The sequence below is a fragment of the Mustela nigripes genome, chromosome 9, assembly GCF_022355385.1.
Source record: "Mustela nigripes isolate SB6536 chromosome 9, MUSNIG.SB6536, whole genome shotgun sequence".
Classification (NCBI taxonomy): domain Eukaryota; kingdom Metazoa; phylum Chordata; class Mammalia; order Carnivora; family Mustelidae; genus Mustela; species Mustela nigripes.
The window spans coordinates 14,851,103-14,878,916 of NC_081565.1; the positions used below are offsets into that span (position 1 = coordinate 14,851,103).

General features: G+C 45.9%; 1 protein-coding gene across 2 annotated transcripts in view; it reads left to right on the forward strand.

The window, feature by feature from the left end:
- Positions 1-27,814, forward strand: part of BRINP1 (BMP/retinoic acid inducible neural specific 1) — a 172,189-nt gene that overhangs the window by 92,270 nt on the left and 52,105 nt on the right. For both annotated transcript variants that reach the window (XM_059410930.1, XM_059410929.1), the window contains 3 exons: positions 15,713-15,903; positions 23,246-23,415; positions 26,301-26,406. In XM_059410930.1, the coding sequence (XP_059266913.1) occupies positions 15,713-15,903; positions 23,246-23,415; positions 26,301-26,406 (467 nt within the window). The remainder of the gene's footprint in view (positions 1-15,712; positions 15,904-23,245; positions 23,416-26,300; positions 26,407-27,814) is intronic.

Consider the following 27,814-nt stretch of genomic DNA (forward strand, 5'->3'; position numbering starts at 1 on the left):
AGGAATAAGCCTGTCCACTCACTGGGCTGGGGGGAGATTAGGAGTCAAGAAGAAGCAAGTAGGCAGGAGAGACCGTGAAAGGCATTCTGCTCAGAATTAAGAAGTCTGGGCTGCATTTTACGTAGTGATTAGTCTCTGAGTGTTCATGAAAATGGAAGGGAAAGGTGCAGGTGGGCGACAGTAACTGTGGTTGGGCCCACTGAGTGGTTACATCCGAGTAGAGCAAAGACAGAGTGGCCAAGGAAGGAGCCGGGCACCTGAAGTTTAACTCTGGTCATGAGGCGTCTTGAATAGGAATCCAGAGCGTTTCCTGTGTACTTTGTAGACAGTGGGGACTCATTGCCGGGTCCCCAACAAGGTAGAGGAGCTGATATGAGCCAAACCCACCGTTCTGCAAGATAATCCTGGCTGTGGTGCGTGGAGGAATTTCAGAGGCCGGGGCACAAGGTGGGTGGTATTTTCACCTCTGTGTGTCTTGGCTAAGAATCTTGTTTTATTCCATCTCGAGGGTTCTTTCTCTGGACTTATTAGTCATGCTCCTGATGGGACAGTGGAAACAGGAAAGCACGCGGGTGTTAAGGATTAATTCCAAAATTCCCCCTTCCTGAGGCTTTAATTGCCGCCTCTGCCTACGCCTGGGACAGGGTGCAGTAATAAATGGAAACAGGAAGTCACTAAGGCTTTGGATAGTTTAGAAAAAGGGCCTAAGGTAACTTGCCAGGCTCCAGGGGTGGGAGGGGGAGTGTTGGCGGCGAAATGGTCTGATCGTGGGGGGTGCCTATAATCATGAGCTTCTCAGGACTGGAAAGGAGAGAGCCATTCATCCACACATTCATTCATACTGCCTTGATTTATTTAAGAATTATGTATTGGGCATTTTATAAGTTTCAGGAATGTCCTAGAGCCGAACAAAATAGGAACCATCTCGGCACTTTCTAGTGGAGGGGGTGACAGTAAAATCATCACACAAGTACACCTGTGCTCACCACGTTCACGGGTTGGGGGGCCCAGAGCTGGCTGGGGCAGTCAGAGAGTTTCCTCTAGAAGTCACCTTCTGGCCGAGGGAAGGGGAAGGAAGATAAAGTAGTCCAAGGTAGAGGAGACCTCAAAGGGCCCTTCAGTCCAGAGGTTCTCTGTTTTACTCTAGACGGGTCACCCGGGAGTCTGTTAAAAAGGCAAAGACAAAAACTCTGATTTGCTAAGGTTTGCAAAGTGAGCTCCTGCTTCTGTATTTTTTTAAAGATTTTATTTATTTATTTATTTGAGAAAGAGAGACCCTGCATGGATGGACGGAAGAGCAGAGGGAGAAATACAGAGGAGGAGCCAGAAGGAGAGGGAAAGAAGGTCAAGCAGACGCCCCGCAGAGTGTGGAGCCTGACCTGGGGCTGGATCTCAGGGCCCTAAGACCATGACCTGAGCCGAAACCAAGAGTTAGATGCTTAATGGACTGAGCCACCCAGGCACTCCTTGTTTCTGGATCTTAACATGCCTTCCCACCAAATTCTGTTGCACCCCAACAGAAATTCTCTGGGGGTGAGGTGGGTAGAAGCCTGTCTCACCCCTCAGTACCCATACCCTTCAGACCAGGGAGCCCAGTTTGAAAACTCTGACTCAATTCTATTCGACCGTATGGACCTCACTCACAAACGCACCCGGGAGAAGTTCTGTTGGGCAAAAGATTTACTGGAATATTGTCTTCTGTGTTTTCCCCAGAAAAATGCAAGTTCTTGGTCTGTATTGTTCACTGCTCTAGCCCCAGCCCCTAAAATAAAGACTGAATCTTGGTAGCTATTCCCCAACAAGCAAAGCGACAAAGACTTTTTTGAAAGACTGAGTTGACGAAGCAAGGGTTTCATGAAAATGTGAACATTTGGAGGCCACAAATCCAGTCCAGCTGTCCATTTTACAGGTGGGGAAAGTGAAATCCGAAAAGAATTCATTATCTATGCTGATCCAACTTAGTGTGGTAGAGAATAGAGTTAACAACACTTTCGCTTGATATCCAGTGCCTGTTCCTGTAGACCCACTGTCAGCCTTGAAGGAAGCCAAAATATTGGCAGCAGCTTGCTGAAAACGCAGGAGGGAGGTTAGAAATGCAAGGTGGTTTAGGAACCGTTTATATAAATTCACAGACGGGAGGTTCACAGTGGGTAGTTAGCTTGGTAGACAGAATTTTGAGTTGAAAAGTGGAAACCAAACCTGGTGTGCACACAATGTTGAAACCGGTTGGAGGTTTTTGAACCTGGGGCTCTTTATCTGTGAGATGGGGATGGTCATAGCTACATCCCAGGTGGTGTGTGTCTGTTAATGCAAAACACCTGGCTCAGATGAGGTCGTCAAAATTACTTATGCTGAGGCATATGGGTCAGAAGAATTTAGCATGTCCAGGATTGGAAAACAGATACTACTGGTGGCTGAGTGTATCAATGTAGGTAGATAAGCACCCTCACACGAGGTGGGGGCTGGCTCTTTTGGAAAGTACCAGGTGAACTCGTGGAAGGGTGGTCACTATGCTTTCATGAGGTGGCCACTGAAATGCCTTTCTCCCCAGGAAAAATAACATTTGCTCGTTGCTTGTGGGGACACCAAAAAGGAACCCAAGTATCATTTGATGAAGAAGAACCATTTTTTAGGTGCTTTAGAGGGACAGAGAGAATTAAAATTTAGAGTGTAGGTGTAGCTGTGAGATAGACCAGGGGGTTGGCACCCGTCTGCGTGTTTTGAAGTTTCATCCAGCTAACTCAAAGCTCAGACAAAAGCAAAAACAACTGAGTAGGTAATGTCTTCCGTATCTATCACCCATCATCCCGGGGCTTATGTGAGACTCTTCTACCTGTCAGTGGTTAACATTTCTGGTTCCATATTGAACCATTTCCAGTTCAGCTGGGCACTCGGGTCGCCTAGTTGGGTAAATACAGCAACAACACTTTTCAGCCACCTTGCAGGTTCTGAATCCCTCCTGTAAGCATCTCCGCCAATCAGTTATTCAGGTTCTGCTTTGATCGCTACCAACAGGAGCCTCCTTAATTCTCAGAGCGACCTGGTCGATTCTGATTAGTTCTGTCAGTCAGAAATAGCTTGCTGCCTCGAGTGGGGCTTTATCGTGCTGTCACCTCTTCCCGGTCGGTAACTTAGAACCCTCGGAACCATGCCTTCATGGCATTACTACTCCTCGGGTTCCAACAACTAGGAAAAATGGTGGAATCTGCTTCTTCTTGTGGTGTTTGGGCAATCAGGTACCTCTGGGAATGCCTTCAACCCTCCCAGATAGTGTGGGTGTTTCTTTTTTTTTTTTTTTTCAACATTGAATATATCAAGTCAATTACCTTATTTAATCATCAAGTCATAAATTCCACTTGAAACATGTTTATTTTCTTAACTCAGGTGTGATTTGGGCTTTTTTTTTTTTTTTTTAAATCAGTTCCGCCTAATTTGTATTTAAATAATGACTTTTTTGCTTAGGTTTAAAGGTGCTCCAAGCGGGGTGTGTGAGAAAACATCCTTGTTTTCTAATTTACTTTAGCCCAGGAGTTTAAAAATATTTTTAGGGTATGGGAATCTTGTTGTCAAACACACACATACACATGTGTACACACACACACACACACACAGAATTTACTGATCTATCTGTTGGAGTAGCTCAATCTATAAATCTTTGCTCTGGCCTCCTTGATTATTTCCTTAAAATACATTATGTGACTGGCCTAGTCAATGGGTTAGCTCAGGGTCAGCAAACTTTCTATAAAAGCCAGATAATAAACAGCAAATATTTTAGACTTTGTGGGGTCTCTGTTGCAGCTACTAAACTCTGTCACATTGTCTGAAAGCAGTCACAGATAATTCACGAACAAATGATCATCATTGTGTCCCAATAACATTTTATTTACAAAATAGGCAGAGTGACAGATTTGATCTGTCACTGTTTACTGTAGTCCGAGTTAAATCTTTTTTGAGGACTTTGGTATATCTAAGTTGAATCAAGGAAGGCTTTAGACCCCCAATTCTCTCTCTCTCTCTCTCTCTTTTTAAGACTTTATCCATTCATTTGACAGACACAGTGCAAGCAGGGGAAGCAGCATGCAGAAGGAGAGGGAGAAGCAGGGAGCCCAACACAGGACTCAATCCTAGGACCCCAGGACTACGATCCAAGCTGAAGGCAGAAGCCCACCCAGGCGTCCCAGATCCCTAGTTCTTGATATAGAACCAGACACTGGGTGAATGTGTGTTGAATGAGTTAAGGAAAAAGCTCGTTCTTAACTAGTTTAAAATAAGGACAGGGAAACTTTCTATATAGGGCAACAAAGAAGGACCTCGCTGGGAATGTGGATTTGGGGAAGGCTCTGAGATGGTCTCGTGCTCGCTAATACCAAAATATTTTAACAAGGAAGCAATTGGCAATTACATGCAGTATTACTTGCTGGGGAAGTTGTTCATCTTTTTTTTTTTTTTTTCTCCCCAAAATATGCACCACTGCAGAAGGAAATAGGCAGAGGTCTGACTGGGCGAGACCTGGATTTGAAAACCCAGCTCTGTCACTGACAGCTGTGTGTCCCTGGAAAATTTCCTCCCCCATCAGACTCCCCGTGTTTCCATCTAAAGATTGAAGGCCATATACGAAGACATTCTCCGTGGTCCCTTGGAGCTCTCAAATTTGGTGGACTAAAAGAGAAAATTCATATAATTGCAATGTTTAATGGGATTTATGATAATTGAAGAATAATTGCCGCTCCAAACTTTTATTAATCTATATTTAGTTATGAGTCATGCTTTCACAATAGATGCTTTGGAAATAAGCAGAGAGACAAATTGAGTAAACAGAATTTTAAATATTTTATTTATATGCAGTTTGCATAATCCCTGGAGCCCATGAGCATATTAAGATCATTTAAAATATCCATTAAAAGTTATGTGTTATGCGACAAACTCCCCTTTTAGAATGCCTTGCCAAAGGATAAATAGCTAACATTTATTGAGTAGCTACTACTGCCAGATTAATTGCATTCATTATGCTTGATCCTTCTAGCAATGCTGCGAGGTAAGTACCAGAATTCCTATTGTACTGATAGAAGATCAGAGACTCCGAGGAATTTGCAAAGAATTGCTCAGCTGTTGAAAGGCTCCATGCTCTTTCAGAGCTGGGCCATTCTGACCCTAAAGTCTGTGTTCCTTCCAGATGCCATCATATCTGCAAAACAGACCTGTTCTGTGGCCCTTTTGCTGGTGCTCAGTGGAATGAGCTGTTTGCTTTTCCCTAAGGTCCTCTACCCTGTTCTTCTGCAGAGCATCAGCAAGGGGTCTTAGAAGTAAGCATGTATACCTGTCCTCCACTGGCATGGTGACACCCAAGTGGGCAGAGGAGGGGGAAGCAGGAAGAAACAAGGTGGACCCTGCGTCCACTCGCCGAGAATCAGGCCATTGGCATTTCTGTCCCAGCCCTCACACGGGTTTGTCACGTGGCCATCACCGGCCTGGGCCTCAGTTTCCCCCATTTGTGATGGTGATGGAAATATCCCCCATCCTCCAGGTTGTTGGAAGTATAATGGGCATGGTGACAGAGCTTTGTAAAGGACCAAGTCACCTACAGACCCCACATAATGGAGGTGATGGGCTGGAGCAGTGGGTCAGGACAGAAGAGGCTGAATCTGAGATCAGAGACCCAGATTCGAGTCCCTCCTGCCGCTAGTGGTGTGTGGCTTTGGGCAAATCCTTTTCTCTCCTGTCCTTTAGTAGCCTCATTTGGGAAATGACAGGAATACCCTTGGTTGAGGCTCCGTTCTGTTCCTTTCTGATGTTTTGGATGTCTCAGCAACGAGATGGCTAAGGTGATCGAGGGCATCTCAGGGAAATAGAGGAGCCATTTGGAGTCCATAAAGCAAGTGCATTCTAAGCTGCTTTTGCCCGCCGTGGATTCCCATGACCCTCACTGCATTCATGCCCTTAGTAACGGGGCTCCACAAAGAACCCCACTTGCGTTTTGGGAAATGGTCCGTTTCTATAAGGCTTGGGCCATTCCAATGTGCTTGTGTATTTCTAGTCTTCTCAAGTTTCTACTCCATGAGAAGCCTGGAGCCCCATTCCAAGATGCTTCTCCTGGTTTCTCTGAACTTTATTCCAGAAAGCCTTCAGAACTGCTGCTGGGTTGGTATAAAAATTAAAATGCCATTACTTAGGTGAACACATTTGGAAAGCAGAAAGGCTTATATACTCATCGTAAGCAAGGATTATTTTATCCTCCACAGTTAAGTCAGTGTCTTATAATTAAAATGAACCTGTTCGCAATCATGTTTGGGGGGAGTTTTTTCCTTCTCTTCCTCTCCTCACCCCTCTGGCACCAAGTTGCCCTGGAGACCCACTTGACAGAGACCCTCTTGATGCCCCTCAGCTGCCCCTCTTGCTTCTGTCCTGGGGCATGGAGACAATGGGGGATTTGTCTCTGGCATCCTAGTTGTTAAGATGCATCATTTCCATTTCACATACGCCCTTGGTTTCACCTTTCCCTGAGGTGGCTGGGGATCATGCGGGGAGAGACTGGGAATGGCAAGCGAGGGAGATGCGCTCGTACTTGCTCTCTCTCTCTCTGGTTCAGTGACTTCTTCTCCTCACTCTCCTCCTTGGCAGTTCTCCTTGCTTCTCTCTGGGGACAATTGGCTGCTCACAGGGGTCCCAGATCCCTCTACCCGTCACCATGCAGACACTCCAGAGGCTTGTTTTTATTCAGCTTCCAAATGATGAGTTAATACAATCAATGGGATTAGCCACCCAGGGATAAGCACCCGGATCAGTTATGCTATCCACAAACATTGATCGGGGGTGCAGTGTCTAGAGCATATTAAAAAATGTAGCCCTGAGTTAAGTCAGAACTCTAGAGAGCCACGTATTGGGACGGTAACACACTCGACTCTCATCGAGCTGCTTTTCTGAATGATGTTTCTGGCAAATGCACTTGGCTACCTGGGCATTCGTTATTGCTAATGGTATCAAGCACTGGTGTATCACCAACCAGCATCGACTATATCCATCTCTTTATGAGAAACCATGGGAGATGTTTGTGTCTTATTGTGGCCTCTGGGAAATGTGTGTTTCTTTCACAACTTTGCACAACTGCTCTGTTATCTTTTTTTTTTTTTTTTAAGATTTTATTTATTTATTTGGCAGATAGAAATCACAAGTAGGCAGAGAGGCAGGCAGATAGAGAGGAGGAATCAGGCTCCCCGCTGAGCAGAAAGCCCAATGCGGGACTCGATTCCAGGACCCTGAGATCATGACCTGAGCCGAAGGCAGCGGCTTAACCCACTGAGCCACCCAGGCGCCCCTATCTTCTTGACTCTATTGATGAGGGAGCAGGAGGCTGGCTGAGGACAAAGCAAGAGCTGGCGCCTTGCACCCCCCCCCCTTCCATCGGCTCCCCTCCATAGGTGTAGCATTCCTCAGGCACCCCTGACTGCCATAAAATGATAAATAGTTAACTTGCTGAGATCACAATCCTACAAGACAGGAGTCTCCCTTGGTTTGCAAATATCCTTGAGATTTACAAACAAAGAAGTTACCTTATCAATAGCCCAAATTCCAAAGACACAGAACTCAGTTTCTCAAGCCTAATGTCACCCTCCCCTCCATAAAAACCGAAGGAGGCGGAGGTAGAAGGAAAAGCAAATAAAGTTAAATTTCTTCTAAACCTAAATCTCATTAACAAGGATGTTTGATGGCAGGAATGTAACATTCCACCAGGAGACTCTCAATTGTCTTTACTTAATAGTAACTAAGCCTTCAATATCCTGATAGTATTCTTTGCCCCAATAACCCTTTGTCCTCACCTACCCAACTCCTGCGTATATAACCAACCACCCCTCACAACCCGGGGCGGCCGCATCTCTGCCTGCCCACGGGCCCTGTCCCCGTGCTTTAATAAACCACCATTTTGCACCAAAGATGTCTCAAGAATTCTTTCTTGGTCATCGGCTCCGGACCTCAGCCCACCAAACCTCACCTAGGTTCTAGAACTTCATCATATGGCGCCCGAACGTGGGGCTGTGAGTCTTTACATTTGGACTCTGAGCTTCGGTGCAAAATTGGTGAGTACTTTCTTTCCGTTTACTCTGATTTCAGGGGCTTTTCAAGGAGTGTGGTCTTATTGGAACACTTGCATGTCAATTGCTCAGGCTGTAATCCTCTAGCCCGTGGCTACTCTATGGGGAGGAGAGCGTCTGCCTTTTGGCTGTAAGCTAGTACCCTGGCCGGAATGGCAATAAGACCCAGAAACTTGATGGCCTCACTCTATTCCTGTTCTTATAGAAAGTTGTCTCTCTTGGGCACGGGACAGCCACCTAAGTCACCAGGACGGCTGCCAATCTTAAGACTCCCGTGTGAGGTTTCCTCCTGAATGATCTAATGTGATCCCCTCCACATGCCCGGTCTAGCCACTTCTGGCCGCGGGACCTCCACTGGGAGCCGGCCGAAACCAGTACCCGATTGAATTAAAACGCAACCGGGGACCGTTTCCTAGGGAAGTTGGCTGTACGGACCACATGTGTTGGAATGTCGCTTAGACCATGATGGATTTCAGTCTTTACTGTTTCTCGTCAGCCTACCCAACTCCTGCGTATATAACCAACCACCCCTCACAACCCGGGGCGGCCGCATCTCTGCCTGCCCACGGGCCCTTTCCCCGTGCTTTAATAAACCACCATTTTGCACCAAAGATGTCTCAAGAATTCTTTCTTGGTCATCGGCTCCGGACCTCAGCCCACCTAACCTCACCTAGGTTCTAGAACTTCATCACTATGGCTCTTTCGGCTGTGATTTCCTTTGACCACTGGCTGCAGGGAGGGTCAGAGACATCTGCAATCCACCTCTATGAAGTGTTCAGGACCTTAGAGACTTACGTTTGTGGGTGAATTTAACCCAAACTTGCAAATAAAATATTTTCTTCCCTTTATTTTCCCATCTTTCTATATATGGAAGTCTGTATGAAACAAACTCCTCCAACTTTTTCAGCTGTGAAATCAGATTCAAGTCAAAGCAAAACAAAAACACACAAAAACCAACCAAACAAAAACAGGGGTGCCGGGGTGGATTAGTTGGAAGCTAAACTGCCAACTCTTGATCTCAGCTCAGATCTTGACCTCAGGGTCGTGAGTTCAAGCTGGGGATGAAATCTGCTTAAAAACAAAAATAAAAACAACAAAAAAACAAAAACAAAAACAAAAACAAAAAACACAAGCTGCCAAACATACTCTGTAAAGAAGAGTAAAGCAACCCGTCCCTTCCAAGTTCCTCAGTAGCCTGGATTACTCAGAGGACGTTGGAGAGGAAACTCACAATAACCATAGACTAGGCTCTCCCCACACCCCTGAGAACTGTGATCCCATTTTATAGAAGGGGAAAACAAAAACGAAAGTTGTATGCAATGGAAGCATCATTATGAATGGCCTTCTGCTAGTAACAATAATAGGAAAACACCCGCAGCGGCTTACAACTGTCCATACCCTGCTGCGATTGACGAGAAGTTTTCTGATCACGGATTCATTGACGTCTCAGCACGATGGGGTGAGATGGCTTGGGTTTCAGACTTCACCACTGGTGTAAGGAAACTGCATGCCTGTCTCACGGCAGCTTCTAAACTGCTGGTTCCTTTCTTGCATTCAGACTCACTGCTTCTAATGGATTCATGAGGATGAGATCTCGCCTCTCAGAAGTTCTCCCTACCAGTAATTTTTTAAAGAAAGCATGATTGCTTCCTTCCCTCTCCCACCCCACCATCCAGTCCCTGCCGCCCAGCTTCCCACTGGAGCCTCCCCCAGAACCCGAACAACAGTGACAATATGGACAATAACTAAGTTTATGGAGATTTCCTTCTAAGTACTGAGCTTCAGGATTTACCCTGATGCTCAGCCTACTCTCCATGGGAGACATGATTTCCCCGGGATGACATCTATGCTTTATAGAGTGTAAGCAAAATCGTTTACAATTTCACAGCTAATTGGTGGCAGAGTCGGGTTTTAATTCGGGATTTCCTCCTCCAGCGCCCAGGCCAGAGATATGCAGGGCTGAAAATCATCGAATACAATCAACTTATTTCCCAGGAGACTAAATACTTTCCCAAGGGCACAGAGCAGTCTCCTGCCGGCTCCACACACAGCCTTTTGTCCTCAGTGTGTGCATCCGAGTGTGGTGTGTGTGTGTGTGTGTGTATAGGTAGGGGAGCACAGGGCTAGTAAGGGGGGTAGGACGAGGGAGGAGTCCCAGAAAGGCAATGCTTCCTTCTGAGAAAAAAGCCTTGGCCTTATGGTTTTCTCTCCAGCCTCGTCTGAACCTGTATTGTTGGCCTCAGTCTTCATCCATCCCTGCCCGCGCTGTGACCTGCCCTCCCGGAGGCCTCCTGCCCCCCCCCAGTGGGACAGGCTGCAGCCGCCCCATGCCTTCCATCCAGGGTCCTTTTTTAATCTCAGTCTAATTGGTTTGCCCGGCCTGCTGAGATGCTTAATTGGGCATAAGCGTATTCCACGGATCCTGTGCCATTGTGGTTCTGCCTTCTCCTCCGAGGGGAATTCACTGGCTCTGTGGGCTCAGAAGGAAAGAGAAGACTTTTTTTTTTTTTTTTTTTTTTAATGCTGTGTTCAATTCACTGAGAACTTACATGAAATTGTTCTTGGGCCAGCAGAGCAGTTAGACAACATGACAAGAAAGGCTTTCTCCCCACCCTCACTCTCTCTCTCCCTCTCTTTTGAAGGTCGCTTATTGCAGTTGAAAGGGCACTGCGCTTTGTATCAGTCATGAGCCCTGGGCTCTAATTTCAGCTCTGCAGGTCATTCGCTCTGTGAGCTTGGGCAAGTAACTTGATGTCTCTGAAATTTAGTTTTCCTGTCCGTGAACTGAGTGAGTTGGATTTGATGACTTCTACCAAAGGAGTCATAGTGATGCTTTCAGAATAGGGGCCACATTCCCTAGGGACTAAATCTGGCCTGCCACCTGCTTTTATAAATAAAGTTTTATTGGAACGCATCTATACCCACATGTTTATGTATTGTTTACGGCTGCTCATACCGCAAGAACGCAGCTGAGTAGCTGTGACAGACTCTGGCTCCTCTTTTAGAACCTAGGCTGTGTCATTGCTGAAAACCTTTTGACTGCATACATTACTTGGAATTTAAAAATAGGACATCTTTACCAAATCCAACATAGCCTTTCAAGACCAGTGCCCACTCCATCCTATATTTTAAAGTTATTTTTTTCTTCCCACCCTTCCTTTTATCTCATCTCCTCTACTTACGTGCATATCTAGGACTGCCTTCTTTCTTTCTTTCTTTCTTTCTTTTTTTTTTTAAGATTTTAATTTGACAGAGAGAGATCACAAGGAGGCAGAGAGGCAGGTAGAGAGAAAGGGGCAAGCAGGCTCCGTGCTGAGCAGAGAGCCAGGTGCAGGGCTCCATCCCAGGACACCGGGATCGTGACCTGAGCTGAAGGCAGTGGCTTAACCCACTGAGCCACCCAGGCTCCTCTAGGACTGCCTCCTTGATGTTCCCTAAACCTAGCAAACAGTCCTACCCCAGGACATTTGCACCTGCTCTTCCTTCTTCCTGGACACTCTTCCACCAGTGGCCCCCTGTTCCCTTCCTCATTTTCTTCAGGTCTCCTTTCCTGTCATCATGTTAAGAAAGCCGTCTCTATAACCACACCCTCGCCCTACCCCAGGGCATCCTGACTGCCTTCCTCCACCTTATTTGTCATCACAGTACTTCTCCCCTCCAGCTTCTTACTGATTTGGTTCTTTATGAGCTGTGCACTCTCACCAAAGTTTAAGCTTCTTGATATCAGCTTTTTGCTGCTGTATCCTCAGATCTGGAAAAACAGTAGGTGCCCAGATTTGGAAATAAAATTGAACTGCTTCAGCTCCAGTGTTGTTTAAATCTCCTTCTGAATAGGTCTAAGTGCTGGGAAGCCCTTTTACTTAGGGAACTTTGGTAAACAGTATAACATTTTAGAATCCTGTAACTCTTCTAGTCTTTGCTCCAGTATCGCTACGATGGCCACGAAGTCACATAAATTTGTTCTTCTCACATTTTTAATCTGGATTGTTGGTCACCCAGAAGAGTTGAGAGATTGAAACCCAGTAACATGGTTAGGCACCCAAGGCCCTGCATCATGGGGTCACTGGCAGCCTCTCTGCCTTTACCTCTTATCATTACATCTCCCTCACACATGCACACACATGTGCGCACACCCCTCTCTCTCCACCTGCCTCATCCTCCCTTCGTGCACGGGGAGTTCATTCTTCTTGAAACACCCTTCCCCTCTTTTGGGCCAAATCCAGCCCTCCCATCAAGATGGAACTGATACAACAGCATTCTTTGCCACTCCCACTGCCACCCCGGGCCTCTTGCAGATTGGGGCAGGACTCTTTCTTTGACTAAAATTACCATTACAAATAGCACAGCATGATTTCAGAGCTTTCCTAAACATGCACTTTCTGCCTCAAAGGTCAGAGAATTCCTTTGCATCAGGAGCCCTGTGATGCTGGAAAAAGGCAGGTACCTGGCAGAGTCAGTGCTTCCTAATCTCTCTCTCTCTCTCTCTCTCTCTCTCTCTCTCACACACACACACACACACACACACACACACACACAGCTTCTGAGCTCTTCCCAAGTCCCCTGCTGTGTGCTTAGCCCATCTATGCATCCCCCCACTTAGGCCTTGCCCCTCTCCTGTGCAGAAGGAGCTGGGGACTCAGCACCAGCTGCCTCCCTAATGTCTTCAAGGAAGCAACCGGATGGCAGGGTAGTTGGTGAGCATCAGCATCAGAAAGATGGTAGAGGCTGTGGGAAAAAAGAGAGAGGGAGGAAGTCAGGAGGGAAGAGGGGGCCAGGGAGAGAACTGAGTCTTGAGCTGGTAATTTGGTGGTGGGACTGGTAGGACCTGGTTCTATAGCTTTTACATTTTATGTGTCAGTATCTATATTAAAAGACTGATACAAGAATCCAGATACCAGTTTTCTTCTTCCAGCACTACCACTATCTAGCTGTGTGACTTTTGGCATATTACTTAACCTCTCTGTGTGTAAATGCACATTGGTTTTGAAGAATGTAGTCATAGACACGTGGAAAAAAAATAGTAATCCAAGGTCATAAGTTATAAAACAAAGTCATTATATATGTATTTTGTCCATTACACTGAAGTACGAGTATTTTCTATGCACATACATAATTTCATAATTTTAGAAATTTGGGAGATAAGCTGATAAGAAAAGACTCTTTTCCTCAGAAATATCTGATGATCCTCATTGCCTTTTAAGGTCATCTCTTTCTGAGTAGCAAATTACCTCCATAACTTAGTGCCTTGATATAACAGTATTTATTATCTCACAGTTTCTGTGGCCTGGGTGCCTGAGTGTGGCTTCCCTGGGTGGTGTGGCTCTCTCCAGGCTGTGGTTATGGGATTGAGGCTCAGCTGGGAAGGGTCTGTCTCCCAGCTCACCGTGTGATTACTGTTAGGACTCAGGGCCTTCTGGGACCCCATTTCTTTAGAAGCTGCAGGCCGGGGCTTCTCTTGGTTCCTGGCCACTTGGATCTCTCCACAGAGCATCTCACACCATGGCAGGGAGAGAGATTGAGAGAGAGAGACACACACACACACACACACACACAGGACAGGCAAAACGGAAGTTGAAATCTTTTGTAACTGAATCCTGGAAGGTACATTCCATTACTTCCACATTCCATCCATTGGAAGCGAGTCCCTTCCTGCCCACACTCAAGCAGAGGCCACTGGTTGCACAGGGGTGTGAACCCCGGGGCATGGGGGTCATGGGAGTCATGCCACAAGCCTCTACCTGCTCGAAAGTCCCCTCCCTCTGTCCCACTTGCTCCCTCTTGTCCTCCCCCCGGCCACCTGTTCGGCTCTTCCCGTGTCTCACAGTCCTCTCCCGGACCTGCTCTGCTTCTGCCCTTTCTTCCACGGGGAGAGCTGTTCTCCACCACATTTCTGTCTAGAGCCTCTGTGGACTTCAGAACCATAGTTCAGCTATGACCTCTTCTCTGAAGCTTCCCCTGGAGACCTGAGAAGTCTGGGCTGTTCTGTGTCCTCTAGTCCTGGACTGACAACAGACTGGAAACATCTTATCTTTCCTGCTGGACTGTGAGCTTCCTCAGGACGCGGGCCCGGGACGTGTCCACCCCCCATCCCGTAGACCTCAGACTTTGCACTTTCTTGGTGCTGCCTGTCAGGGTCTTGGAGGGCAGCCGATTGACTTCTTAAGAACGGACGATGTGCAGGGTACCAAGCTGACTTTATTTAGAATTTCAACCGTGTTAAGAATTATGAACAGAAATTCCACAAGCAGACACAGACGATAAGCTCTGAGGCTTGGAAATGTACCAGTCTGAAAGCGTATTTTCAGAGCCACGTTCCTCTGCATCGGGGGTCAGACCCCACCGCTGAATTACAGGGGCGCATTCTGGGGTGATCTCCCTGTTCTGCTTCTCCTTGCTCCGTGCCCCCGCCTTCATTCGTCTCTTCCGTCTTGCGGCAGGAGAGGGAGACCTTTTCATTAAACTCTGGTTCCCATCATTTATCTAGGCTGACCTCCCATCCTCTTGGCTAGTCTGTTTTCCTCAAGGGTCTTGGAGCTTGTAATTCAGGCAGACCAGAGTGCTGGGTTGCTCCAGGAGGAGCTTCATCGTTGATAGGAACAGAGGTCATTATGAAAGCAAAAGCAGCCTGAACCACCGCCCTTCGAATTTCTACTCGTATTCAGTTTGTATGCTCCTTGCTCATTGCCCATGGACCTTTAATGATTTTCCTGTCTGGGAATTTGTGAGGATATGAAGTTATAAAACTCTCTTTCACACTGGATTAGTACCTGGCAGTTTCCAAAGGTGTTCTCACAGCCATGGTTGCATGTAATCTCTGCCCCAGCAGGAAGAAGGAGATAATATTAATTGGATTTTATAGATAAGGAGATAGAAGTCCAGAGAAGTGACATGCTTTGCCCGGGATGGCCCCGCAGAGCTGGCGAGAGGCAGCCTGAGATTGGACTCCCCGGTTGAAGGTGTTCAGTCTCGATCCCTTTCATCATTCGCGAAGGAAAGAATGGAAGTTCTCCCGCGTGTCACCCACGACATAGCTTTATTATAAATTCCAAATGGCAAATGCTCACGGAGTGCATGTTAAAATGGTAAATAAAACCACCTCCAGGCTAATTATCTGATTTGGGAATTGTCCTAGGGCGTGTCTCAACTTGCTTCCTGCCCTAGGTCTTCCCCGCTGTGAATAGCTTTCCCCTGTCCCCTCTCTTCCTCCCTCCCTTCCATCCATCCTTCCGTCCACTCGTTTGTTGACTCCTTTGGGTGGCATTGTTTGGAGTCCTACCATGTGACAGGCTCCGTCCCTGTGGTCTCCTTCACAGTCTGGTGAGAGAGAGGGAAAAGCAGCTAGGCAACGGTGACTTTTGCATCCTGATGCTCTGTCAGCAGCGTGAGAACGTGACTGTGTCTGTCTGGCTCTCCACAGCGTCCTGGGGGTGCGACCTGCGTGGTACATTTCTGTCGGCTGAAGAGAATGGAGGGCCCCAGATCTCAGTATCACCTGACAAATATTAAAAATAACCGTTGTCACTCTCTCACCTTCAGGAGCGAGGCCTGGGTGGGGTAACTGTGTAGACTCTGCCTTGGGGGTAGAAGTGGTAAATCGAGGCATCTTGCTCCTCTCCCCTACCCAGGGAGTTTGCCCGTTGGAAGGTGAGGAACACAGCCATCGAGAGGAGAGACCTGGTCCGCCACCCGGTGCCCCTCATGCCAGAGTTTCAGAGGAGCATCCGCCTGCTTGGTCGGAGACCTACCACGCAGCAGTTCATCGACACCATCATCAAAAAGTACGGCACCCACCTCCTCATCTCGGCCACCTTGGGAGGTAGGTTGGCAGCTGCTGGGCCAGAGCCTTGCGCCCCTGGGCCCGCGTCGGAGGGAAGGGTGGGGTCTCCTAGGATCAAAGCCAGACTAACATTTCTTCCACGGGACGTCACTCAAAAGCAGCTAATGCCAGAGAAGCTGCCTTGTCTTGGTGGCTGTGTTCACGTCAGAGCCCTTGATTCCCTTCTCTGGGGACCGTCCAACATGAGTTGGCTAACTTCTGCGGAAGTACTAACTTCTGGACCTTCACCTTGGAATTAGCTCAGTTCGTCAGGGGTGCCTCCTCTGATTATTGGATTAGTTCCTTTGGAATGCAGTCTAATCTGGGGAAATGATGAAGCTTCAGATATGGTTTAGAGAATTGCCTTTGTTTATTTAAGTCTGCTTGAGGGACTGATAATTTGAGGTTATCATTTTACAAGGAGGATATTATTTGTATCTTCTACGGGTTTGGAGGAGGTTCATAGGAAAGCAGGCTAATTGTTCCATCCTGCTTAGCCTTACCCATCTCTCCCCATCACGTCCAACCAATCTCTAAGGGAGTAAGGAGAGCAGGAGAGGCTAATAGGGAAAATATACATTTTTTGAAAGGGGGGACATAGTACAGGCTAGCATATGCTTCTGGTTCTTGCCTACATGCAACATTTTACATTATGAGCTACAATCCCTTGGACATCAGTTTTCTGCCACAGGGACCAAGGCCACTGAATTTTGAGACAGGCTTTTTGCTGGTGGAGCTCAGCATCTCGCACTCAGAGAGCTGCTAGGTTGCATGTAGATTTGGCCCTTGCCAGTTAAACAAGACTGATGTCTTGGCAGAGGCAAGGCAGGTGGACGGAGGCGTGATCATCTCATTCTATCTTCTCCTTCAGAGGAGGGCTGAGTGTCATGGGGGAAGCAACATTTTAGTTCGGCAGGAGTCGGCCAGGCACCAGGAAGGTGGCTGCGCTTTCGAGGCTGAGCACACAGTGTACACTTGGAAGAAGCCCAGATTAGGAATTTGATGACGTCGGGAATGTCGGGGGAGAAGCTGGTTGGGCAAACTCATCCATCTGCACAATAAGAAAAGCCAGTGCTTATTATTTGCCAGCAGTAGGGCTCCCCTGTTGGCCGGTAGTCCTTAAAATCGGCAAGTGTCTTCCGGATATTTCCATTGTCTAGCTGAGGAAGCGGGGAGCTAGGAGAAAGGAATGGCTAGCAAGTGACAAAGCTAAGGGTTTCTCTTGTTTCTGTTTCTTGTTTTATTTATTTAAACTAAAAACAAGCAAAGCACAGTTTATCCTAAGTTTTTAACTTTGGGTTTTCTGTCCACAAAGTCTGCATCTTTCTTTTCTTTTCTTTCTTATTTTTTTATTGTTTTTTTTTGACTCAACATCCGTTATCTCTTTAACCAGCTCATTCACCAACCCCCCCGACCCCACCCATTCCAAAATCAACCCACCAGTGTGTATTTGTCACCTGTTGCTAGTCAAATACTAAGCAAATACTAAGTTTAGTAGGACTTTGAATGTTAGAATGTGTAGTATACATTCTCTTCTATTGTAAAGTGAAGACGAAATCACTTCGTCATTGAGTGTTTCATTCACCTGTGCCCCTTTCTCTTTGAACTTCTCCACATCCCATTTCACTTGAATTAAAAAAAAAAAGAAAGAAGAAAGAAAGAAAGAAAGAAAGAAAGAAAGAAAGAAAGAAAGAAAGAAAGAAAGAAAAGGAAAGGAAAGAAAAATATATTGCAACCAATTCAGTCCTTCAGTTAGAAGCTGCATTCTGTCCGAGTCCCTGGAAATCCCAACTAACAAAGCCCTTTCTTCGGCTGTGAAATATATTTTTAATTTCTCCAAGGCGGAGTGGTGAATTATTCACAGAGCCTTGTTCCTCTTCTGTTTTTATAGCACAACATTTTAAAATATGCAGAACTTTGGACTGAGTTCCAGGGTTGGACAGCAGGCCCTAAATGCTCCCTCAGTCCTCAGCCTGGAGGAATGGGGAGCAGGAAGGGGAAGAGATGCACTGTTGATTGAACACAAAAGTGCCAGACACACCCTGTATGTGGTCCTTCTGACATCCTGTTTTCACTCATTCATTCATGGAACAATGGTTTTTGAGGGCCTCCTCTTGCAAAGGGAGCGGGGGATGGGGTCAGTTACAGTGAATAGAAGGGCAGGCTCTGGAGTTCACCTGCCTTGGTTCCAGTCCAGTCTCCTGGTCCACGCCAGTTTGGGGACACCTACTTTAAGTCTTGGTTTCCTCTTGTATAAATAGACCTGCATATTATGAAATTAAATAAAAGAGGCATTAAGTGTGCTGAGCACAGTGTTGGGCACCAAACAAATTGTTGCTATGGTTGGTGGTGTTTTATTATTCTTACTATAAGTATTTGTAATTTCATGGGAGTAAGGAACAGGTGGATTTGGGATTCAAGCCCATTCCTACCACTTACTCGTGAATAGGAGACATTGAGAAATTCACTTTTCACCTGGATATCCGTTTTCCTGCCTAAATGGAAGAAGGTGCAGAACATGTTGTTCTGTGTAATTTTTCCTAAAACGAACACCATGTTCATTTAGAAGAAATGCTCTGATAAGCTGTTTGAGGTGTCAGGTGAGTTCCTAAGGGCCTGATAAAACAACAAAAGATGATCTTAAGCTGTCCCATGGAGGACAAGTACATGCCTTTATTTGTCTCCTGAGGGAGAGGTAAGAGGAAGGAAAGGCAGCAGGAGGGCCGACCCATGCCGACACCATGGGGTCCTCAGAAACCATGGGGTTTTTGGTGAAATGGATTGAACTCATAATGGACTTGCTATGCATGATTTTTCTCACAGGCGGTGGTAAGGGGAAGAATCGGGGGTCTAGAATGACTTAGGAATACGAGGATAGCAGTTTCCCTCCATCCCTTAGAAGGAAACACCTTGTAGCCAGGTGTTTGTGTGATACGTATGGTCGAGTTGGCATGCGTGGGACTGGACGCCTTGCCCAGCAGACAGATGTGCACAGACGCCTCCCTAGATAGACCTGGATGTGAGTTCATCTGTGTGCAGACATACATACACCCACAGTCCACATGTGCATATACAAGGGACTCCTGCATATAGAAAAGATGCCCAGTATATGTGCACCTGTGAGGTTGCACATGTATATGAATGCGTGTGAGTTACATGAATGTCTTTTTATGCACGAAAGCTTATGTTTTTGTGCTTATGTGTACTTTTGTGTGTCTACTCATTATTCCCCACCCTGCATTTTGGGAAAACTCCCCTGGGCTAAGGGAAAGGAACAAAGTCACAGAAACTCAGAAGGGAGTCGGGAAGGATGCCCCAGGACATTCCCCTCCTCCACACAGGAGCAGTATCCCCTCTACACTCACAAGGTGCAGTGCTTGGCTGCCATCTCATCCCCATCCCCTGTGCGTCTGAGTCCCACTTTGTCCCCCTCTGAAAGAGGTGGTGCAGAGAGAGAGAAGCAAATCCCCTGGAGGACAGAGAGATGGAAGAAAGGCCTATGTGGGGTGAAGAGGCAATTTGCAGGAATGCCCAAAAGGGAAAGCAACTCTAAACAGAACATTCTCTTAATAAACAAGAAATTAAGTCTTAATAATGCAGCAAGAAGCCCATTAACCCCTCTTGATCTAAAGCTTGCTTCTGCCAGTTTTTAGTCCAAAGGGAGCTGTGCCTGTTCCACCTTTTCTTCTGTGGGTCCCACGGAGAGCCAGCGCTGACACTTGGAATATTTATTTCCTCTGCCTCCTGGCTCTTACTCCTAGTATATTCACATATCGAATCATTTGCCCCTTCGCTAGCCATTCAGTTGTCGATCCACCCATCCATCCATTCATCCATGCCACGATAACTGAACATCTCTTCTTCTGACCTAGGTGAGACATCAGGAGCATTACAAACGAATCCATAGAGTCCGTATTCCACTGGGCCACCACCCACCCTCCTGGAATTCATTGTCTAAGTACACACAGAGTCCTTTCTAAGCCAAATCTATTCAGGTCACTGTGGATTCTGAAGGACGGAAGATGACGTCCTCCCACATTACCAGTGAGACTTCACGGGGAAGTGCAAACATCAGTGTCTTACTCTGAACTCAGGTCTAGGCATGTGGGAACCAAAGGTTAATTTTGAGGATGATGAAGCTTCTCATGAGGAGATTTCAGTTAGTGCTTCAAGCAGATGTGTCACTCTATGAACACTGTAGATTCAGTTGACTTCCATATGTATTCATTCATCCACAAATACTCTGATCATCTGCAAATTACATGGCAGTGGAATAAGGAAGGCCATTTACCTCCTCCCGGACCTCACGGTGATTTTCCTCTAGCCAGGGAGCCGGGCTATTAAGCAAGCAATCACCAGGAAATGTGGGGGGTGAGGCATTGGAGAGAAATGAAAGGCAGGGACCATGTGGTTAGAGCCCTTGATCTAGTTTAAGTAAAGAGTGGGGGATTTCGGGAAGGCTTCCCGGAGGAGGTGCTGTCTTAGGTGACATCTGAGGGAGGAGTAAAAGTTAGCCAGGAAGTGGGGAGGGGGAGAAAGAAAGAAAAGAAGAATCCCCACCATGAGAAAACAGGACACACTTGTGCGGTATTGAGCTTAGCTGGAGAGAGTGGTGAGGGATGCAGCTGGAGGGACCAGAGCATCAGGACCTTGGAGTCCACATTCACAGCAGGAAGGCAGGCACCCTTCTTCCAGGCTACATTCCACTGTCTGTATCCTTTCCCCTTTGCTCTCTGTCTGGTATATGGAAATGGTGCTCTCGCATCCCTGTCTCCCTGCGCCAGCATTGTCCTCTAGAAGTATAAGCGTGAGCCACATATGACGTTTTAGATTTTCTCACAACCACATCTTTAAAAGCAAAAAGAAAGGGAAGAATAGAAAAAGAAAAATAGAAAAAGAAAGGGAAGAATTTTATTTAACATGATATATCCCTAACATGGGCATTTCCACTTGTTATCAATAGAATATACTTAATGAAGGATTTTATATAATTTTTTTGTGTTTTCAGATGTTGGAAATCTACCGTGTAGTTTACACCTATGGCGTGTCTCCATTTGGATAGCCATATATCGAGGGCACGAGAGCCACACTTGATGGGTGGCTCTCATATAGGACAGCATACTTGTAGTCACTCAGCGACTCTGAAACAGGGACAGTATGTTACTCAACTGTCACCCCAGTGCCAAACTACTCAATGCATACATGCTGAGCTAAATTGAATGGACAAGATAGAGAGTCTTGAGAGGAAGTTGATTGAATCTCTCTTGGGGTGAGGGCATGGTTGGGAAAGCTCACCAGAAAGATGATGGCTCCCTGGGTTCTGAAGAGTGAATAGGAGTATGCCAGGTCAAGGACAGAGGAGGAAGGTTAAGAGAAAGTGAGAAAAGTTGGATAGGAATTCAACGGTCAGATAGGAGAGGGACAGAATGGCACTCTAAGCAGAGAAAAGCATTTGAGGCTTGCCCAGGGGAGGAAAATAAGCAAGAATACATCATGGAGACAGAAGGAATGGTTTAGGTGAAACTCATGGAGGGAGATGGCAGTGAACAGACAGACTGGAGGTTGCATGTGTTAAACTGAACAGCAATGGAACAGAATTCTAGAAGCAGTCATGGAGGGACCGGAGGCACAGGAATTAGTCTGTGGGTCAGGGCTGTGCGCCCTGCCTCGGATAATCACTGCACCAGAAAGGAATTTTTTTTTTTTTCCTCTTCAACTCAAAAAGTAATCAGCATTCTAAAGAAATTTCAGTGATCTTAGAGATCAGACTTTTGTCCTCAGAAAGTATTGACAGCGTTGTTATCTGATTATCCTATTTTCTTGGGTTGAGTAGACAGGAGGATAACTCTCATATAAGTGATATTTTACATTAATCAAGTAATGGTCATGGACGTTCCCATGTGTGTGGCAGGCGGGGTTCAGGTACTTTCTGCAGTTGGCTAATGTAATCCTATGACAGCCCTGCCCCCCCCCCCCCCCCCCCAGTTTTCACCTGGAGAAGGGGAAGGGTGGGGAGGGTGCGTGATGATTCATACAGATGGTGCAGACCAGGCAGTCCTGCTCCAGAGACTGCTTTTTACTACGACTCGAAATGAGTTTCATGATGACAGTGAACCGGACCCTGTTGTAGGAACTCGACCAGTACCCATTAATTTATTCTTCTGAATCGCTCTGTGGAGTAGGTGCCATTCTTCCCCTAATTTTGTTAACAAATAAACCGAGGAACAGGGAGGTTAAGAAACATCTCAAGTTCACAGGGAATAGAAGGTGAAACCAGAAACCAGACACATCATGGTCATATCTGTTTATTAGGTATTTGCAGATCCCCCTTTCTGAAGTTCTGATGAAACATCTTATTTCAAATGAAAGGGGCCAGAAGGCAGTACTGTTAGTAATCTGTGCACTTATTGCAAAGGAAAACGTAATGGAATAAAATATATGAGTCTGTGCATTCACCTCTCGTTCTGTTTCTCCACCCCACCTTCTCCTTCTTCCTCTCTAATCTCCCTTCCTATACCTGACCTTCTTGCCACGTTCTGTCCCTGCCAGATGCAGCTTCCTGTCTGTGCATTGTGCTTGCAGAACCACAGTGCCTGGCTCCTGTAGGTAATGAGAAGATTTATTGATTGAACTAAAAAAACACTGATGTATTAACTATTTACTATCTACTATATCCAGGCACTGGGCTTCGTGCACAGAATAGGGCACTGGTCAGTGTAGGTGGTGCCCGACCTCACTCATCTGACAGTTGAGTTTTTGTTCTCTCTGAGGCACCCAGTTTTCCCTCTGTCTATCCATATGTGTCTTTAAAGAATGTCTTCTCTTTCCCTTTCTCATCGATCTGCCTCTTCAGCCATCCATCCATTCATCTGTCCATGCATCTGTCTGTCTGGGAAGGGATGCAGCAGGAGAAAGAGAGACAGGGGAAGAGGAAAGAAGGAAAGAGTAGGAAAGGGGAGGAACTAGATGCGGAGGAGAAAGCAGGAGGAGGAAAGGAGTATCCAGGGCAAAACCATCATTTTACAGAAGGAGACGCTAAGTCTTAGGGAGAAAAGGTGGGTTATGTTGTAGATGATGTTGGTGAGAACCACGTGGTGGGTTGATAGAGGTTGAACTTGACAACTGAGAGTCTTTCCATGCCCTTTGTCCTCCTAGGGCTTAGTGCTTACAGCCGCTTCTAGACGGTTTCTCTTTCACCGTGCTCTTGATTTTCAGAAGTAGAAGGGAATTTGGGCAAGATCAGTGGGATGGTCAAGTCTATTGTCAGCAGCCAGACCCTGGAACCTTTCCTCCCACCCCACAGTTCAATAGGCTCCCTGAACTTCTTTCCTTTTCCATGCAGGGGAGGAGGCCTTGACCATGTACATGGACAAAAGTCGCCTCGATAGGAAGTCAGGGAATGCCACCCAAAGTGTTGAAGCTCTGCACCAGCTTGCATCATCCTACTTTGTCGACCGTGATGGCACCATGAGGAGGCTCCATGAGATCCAGATATCAACTGGAGCAATCAAGGTAGGCTTGAGGGTGGACTGGGTGGAAGGTTCTTAAGACAGCGATACTGCACATGGGTATTCTGAGACCCGAGGGGTCGATGTGGTCCCTGTCTTCACACCCATGAAGCTGACACGAACCGCGCCCCCTGCCAGCCGCTCTGACTGAGGTGGTCAGAGGCCCTGTAAGATCATGAACACTGCTATCAGGGTGACCACATGTATTGCTGCAGTAGCCCTGGCTATGGTCATGGCATAATTGTCAACAATCCTCTCATTGATTTTTAGGCTCCCTTTCTAGGTAAAAAAACAAAAACAAAAAAAACCAAAAAAACAACAAACAAACAAACAAACAAAAAAACCCTGAGGCTATGGTGGGTAAATGATTTTTGCAAGGATCTAGATCTAGCAAGAGGCAGATTACTGATGCTTAGATGAGTAATTTGTTAAACCCTTGTATTTTCCATCCCATTTCTCATCACCCCCCATTTTACAGATGGGGAAACTGAGGTCCAAGAGCTAAAAACTTTTTTTTTTTTTTTCCCCCTGTTCAGGCCTAGACAGCTAGAGTACCCGAACAGGGACCAGAATTCTACTCGCTGGACTAGGCATCAGCTATTTCTGTAATAGAATTTCAGGCTTTGTAGGTCATAAGGTCAAGGTTGCCACAACTCAACTCTGCAGCTGTAAGACAAAAATCAGCCATGAACAGTGTGCAAACAAGCGAGTATGACTGTGTGCCAATTATTATTTACAAATGAGGGCTCTCACGGGCTGACCCATACTCCTCTGCACCAATACGATCCAGTATACCCTTCCAAGACGGTGGACGTGCCCCATATTCGTGGCCAAGACAGTGGCCATTAGTCACACAGGGTTAGGGAGCCCTTGATATGTGGCTACTGAGGACCTAAGTTTTTAAGTTTATTTCATCTTAATTAATTTTCATTTAAACAGACACATTGAGTCGAGCAGCTCTAGACTTTTGATTCAGTGCCTCAGAGCAGAGACACTTAAAAAAAAAAAAGGTTCTATTTTAAATGCAATAAATTCAGGGATTACCTTTCTAAAGAGAACGAGGGGAGAATTTTTGATAAAAAGGATTAGTTTTTCTCGGGGTTTCAGTGCAGATTTTTTGCATCTCACATTTTCTGAAACCCGATTATACCTGCATTCTACTCCTCAATCTTCGATCTAATTTCTTCTGAATTAAGTACAGACTGACCCTTATATTAAGACTTTCAAAAATATCTCTAGGGAAAAAGTGTGTGTGTGGCCGGGGTTGGGGGGGTGGGTAAGGCGGGTGATTGAAGGAGACACAGGCAGAGGTGTTAGAAATTGACCAAGAGAAGGGAGTGAGTTACTGAGGAGGGAAGTAGGAAAGAGAGAAATAAATCAGTCGACAAACAAAGAGCCAGCTTATCCAAGAAGAATCGCCTCTATTGGGGGGGATTATGTTGTTAGGGAACTCGCCACAGAGAGACAGATCTTTATGAAGCCATCAGTGTCGGAGTGAAGCAAAGGCCTGGTTTTCATTATCACCAAATGGTTCTCTACCCTCCCACCCCCTACCCCGGATGGGATGTGGAATTGAGATATTGAAGCTCTGTCAGAAGATAATCTTCTTTTGTGCACCCTGGAAGTGCAGCCTGCCTCCTTACAAGGAATTTCTCAGAGAAATAGCACAGAGACCACTCAAGAAGCCATTTTTAGATCACCACTGTCTTCCATCCTCAGTCTGGGACTTGGATTTTTCTTGCCATTTCTTGACACAACGTCAAGACCCAGCTGGCCAGAATTGTCCCACTGCCAGCTGTGTTTAAGACTAGCAGCTGACCGGAGTGAGGAAGTTCTGCCTGTAGCTTTCTTTCCCAGGATCTCCTTAGCGAAATGAATTGTAGTTTTGAGTCTCGCTCAATAACAACTATGTTAAGATTATAGGCCAAAAAAGGATATATTGCTTAAAAACCAACACCTAATAGTCCTCCTTCTATATACTGTTTCTGAAGTGCTGACCACTCCCCAAATAGGATCTCTTTACCTATTGAGGTGGGTAAGAGGATTCTGTAGAGGCGAAGTTGAGGCTGAGGAGGGGAAAGTTACTGACGCAATGTCGCAAGGTTTCCCAGCCGGGGGAGGGCACAACTGGCATTGGGAGAGTGCGGAGTCCTGTGGCTGTCCTTACAGGCCACGCAAGAACCGATGCTGTGCCTTCCCAGTGGGAAGCAGACCTCGAAAGTACCTGATGAATGATCGTGTTAAGTCATGGAAAGTCAAGGTGAAAGGGATGAGAAACCTCTTTTCATCCTAAACCATGCTTACTTCAAGGTTATGAAACGTCTTGTAGAAAATGGTGATAACGTCATTGTTCTTACCTAATTATGCGTATGTATCCATGACCCGTTCTAGAGGTTTGGGGTAATACAGTGCCCGTGGTTGAACATAAGCCACGTGTCAGGCACATCCGGCCATCATGCCTCGTTGCCCAACTTTCCTGGAAAGGATTTACTAACCTCGGGTCACAGAAGCTTAGAGAAGTTGAGTGACTTCCTAAGGTCGCACAGCAAGTTCACAGCCCTCTTAGCATTTAACACGGATTCTCCCGATTTCAAGGCACATGCTTTTTGAAATATGCTGTAGTGCTTCAGTGTATTAATTCGTATCATACTTAGAGTGACCTTGTGACATGAGAGCCAGGGGATGGCTCCAGTCTATGAACTTGATTGCTCTGCTTCCCTGACATCCATTTGGTGATAGCCCAGGCGTGGCCTTGGCTATGGCAAGGTGCCATTGGCTCAGACCACGACACTTTCTCTGCCAGCTCTGCTCCACTGAGGGCTGACTCTGCTGGGCTCTGTCTGACAAGGGCACCTGTTTCACACCTGTCACCCTCATTGTCCACTGCAGGTCACAGAGACACGCACCGGGCCTCTGGGCTGTAACAGCTATGACAATCTGGACTCTGTGAGTTCCGTCCTTCTGCAAAGCACGGAGAGCAAACTGCACCTTCAAGGTAGGATGCCCGTGGAAACTGGGGACCAGAGAGCGTAGAGGGGAAGGAGACACTGGGGATTCTGAGGAGGCACGATGTGGAGGGAGAATGGAGAAGAAGAAGAAAGACAGAGAAACCGATAAAAACGAAGAATATGGAAATGAAGACAGGATATGATGCCTTTTTAAAATTTTAACATATACAGGACATTAAATTCATGGTTATTAATTAGTTTTCAGATATAAAGTATGAAAATGTGAGCTTTATCTGATTATTTTGATGAAAATGTCTAAACAGTGTTATTTATAGATGCTCCAGACCTAATATATATTAAAGTTTCATATCTTACCGTCAGAATTTCCTATATTATTGTGTTTGATTTTCAATGTATTTTGGCAGGTGTTATTTGAATTCTAAGAACTATGGAGCATTTTATAGCATTGTTGGTTCTGTGGAATCTTCTTTCTCCTTATTTGGTAATCATCTGTGGGTCTTTAATATATTTATACACACATATGTGTGTGTGTGTGTGTTTAGAGTTTACAAATGAGAACACTCAGTGCTGGCTGGGTGTACAGAGACAGACACTTGGGCACTGCTAGCAGGAATGCAAAAATTATGGGATTACCTGGGTGATATATATAAACATGTATTTTTTTTTAATATCTTTTTTTCATGTCAGGTCCCTGTTAGGCGCTTCCTATGTACTCATGACCTGAAGGAAAATAAACTCTTTAAAATAGTCATTTTACCCCTATTAATTCATGATAAAGAAGTGAGGAGATAATAGGAGAAAAAAGACAAGGCTTTGAGTACAGAAAGTGTTATTTTGAAAAGCATAATTTATAATAGCAGCAAAAATGTAAAGATCTGAATTTCCCACATGAGGGGACTAAGCCAATGAGGTAACTTCCACACAGTATCATATTAGGCAGGTATGAAAATGTTACGTATAAGAATTTCCAAGAATATATGAAAGCGTTTTGATCTGGTGTTCATTTAAAAATGGGTAGTTTCTGACCGAATATATGGCAGGATCTTAACAATGCGAAAGGATAAGGGAAAATAATATTGCAAGGGAAGATGCGGAGATGTTAAAAGAGGTTACCTTTGGATGGTGGGGTCATAGATGATCTATTTTGGGCTTCCAGTTCTTTTTCTAACTTTTCTACAATGATCATTTATTAACTTTATAGTTAGAAAAAAAATGGCATGCTTTAACTTTGAGCAGACTAAAAACGTGACCTTCTAGAAAGGTATCTGATAAAGGTGATTCTGAATGTCAGTGGGAGGAAAGTGCAGTTGAGATTGGCAGGTGGAGCTAAGCAGAGCCTAATATGACTTTTATATTCTAGTTCCTTGGCAACCCTTTGATTCATGCTCCTGGTACAGGAGATGGTCGGAAACTGGTGCAGGAAGGGCTTGGTAG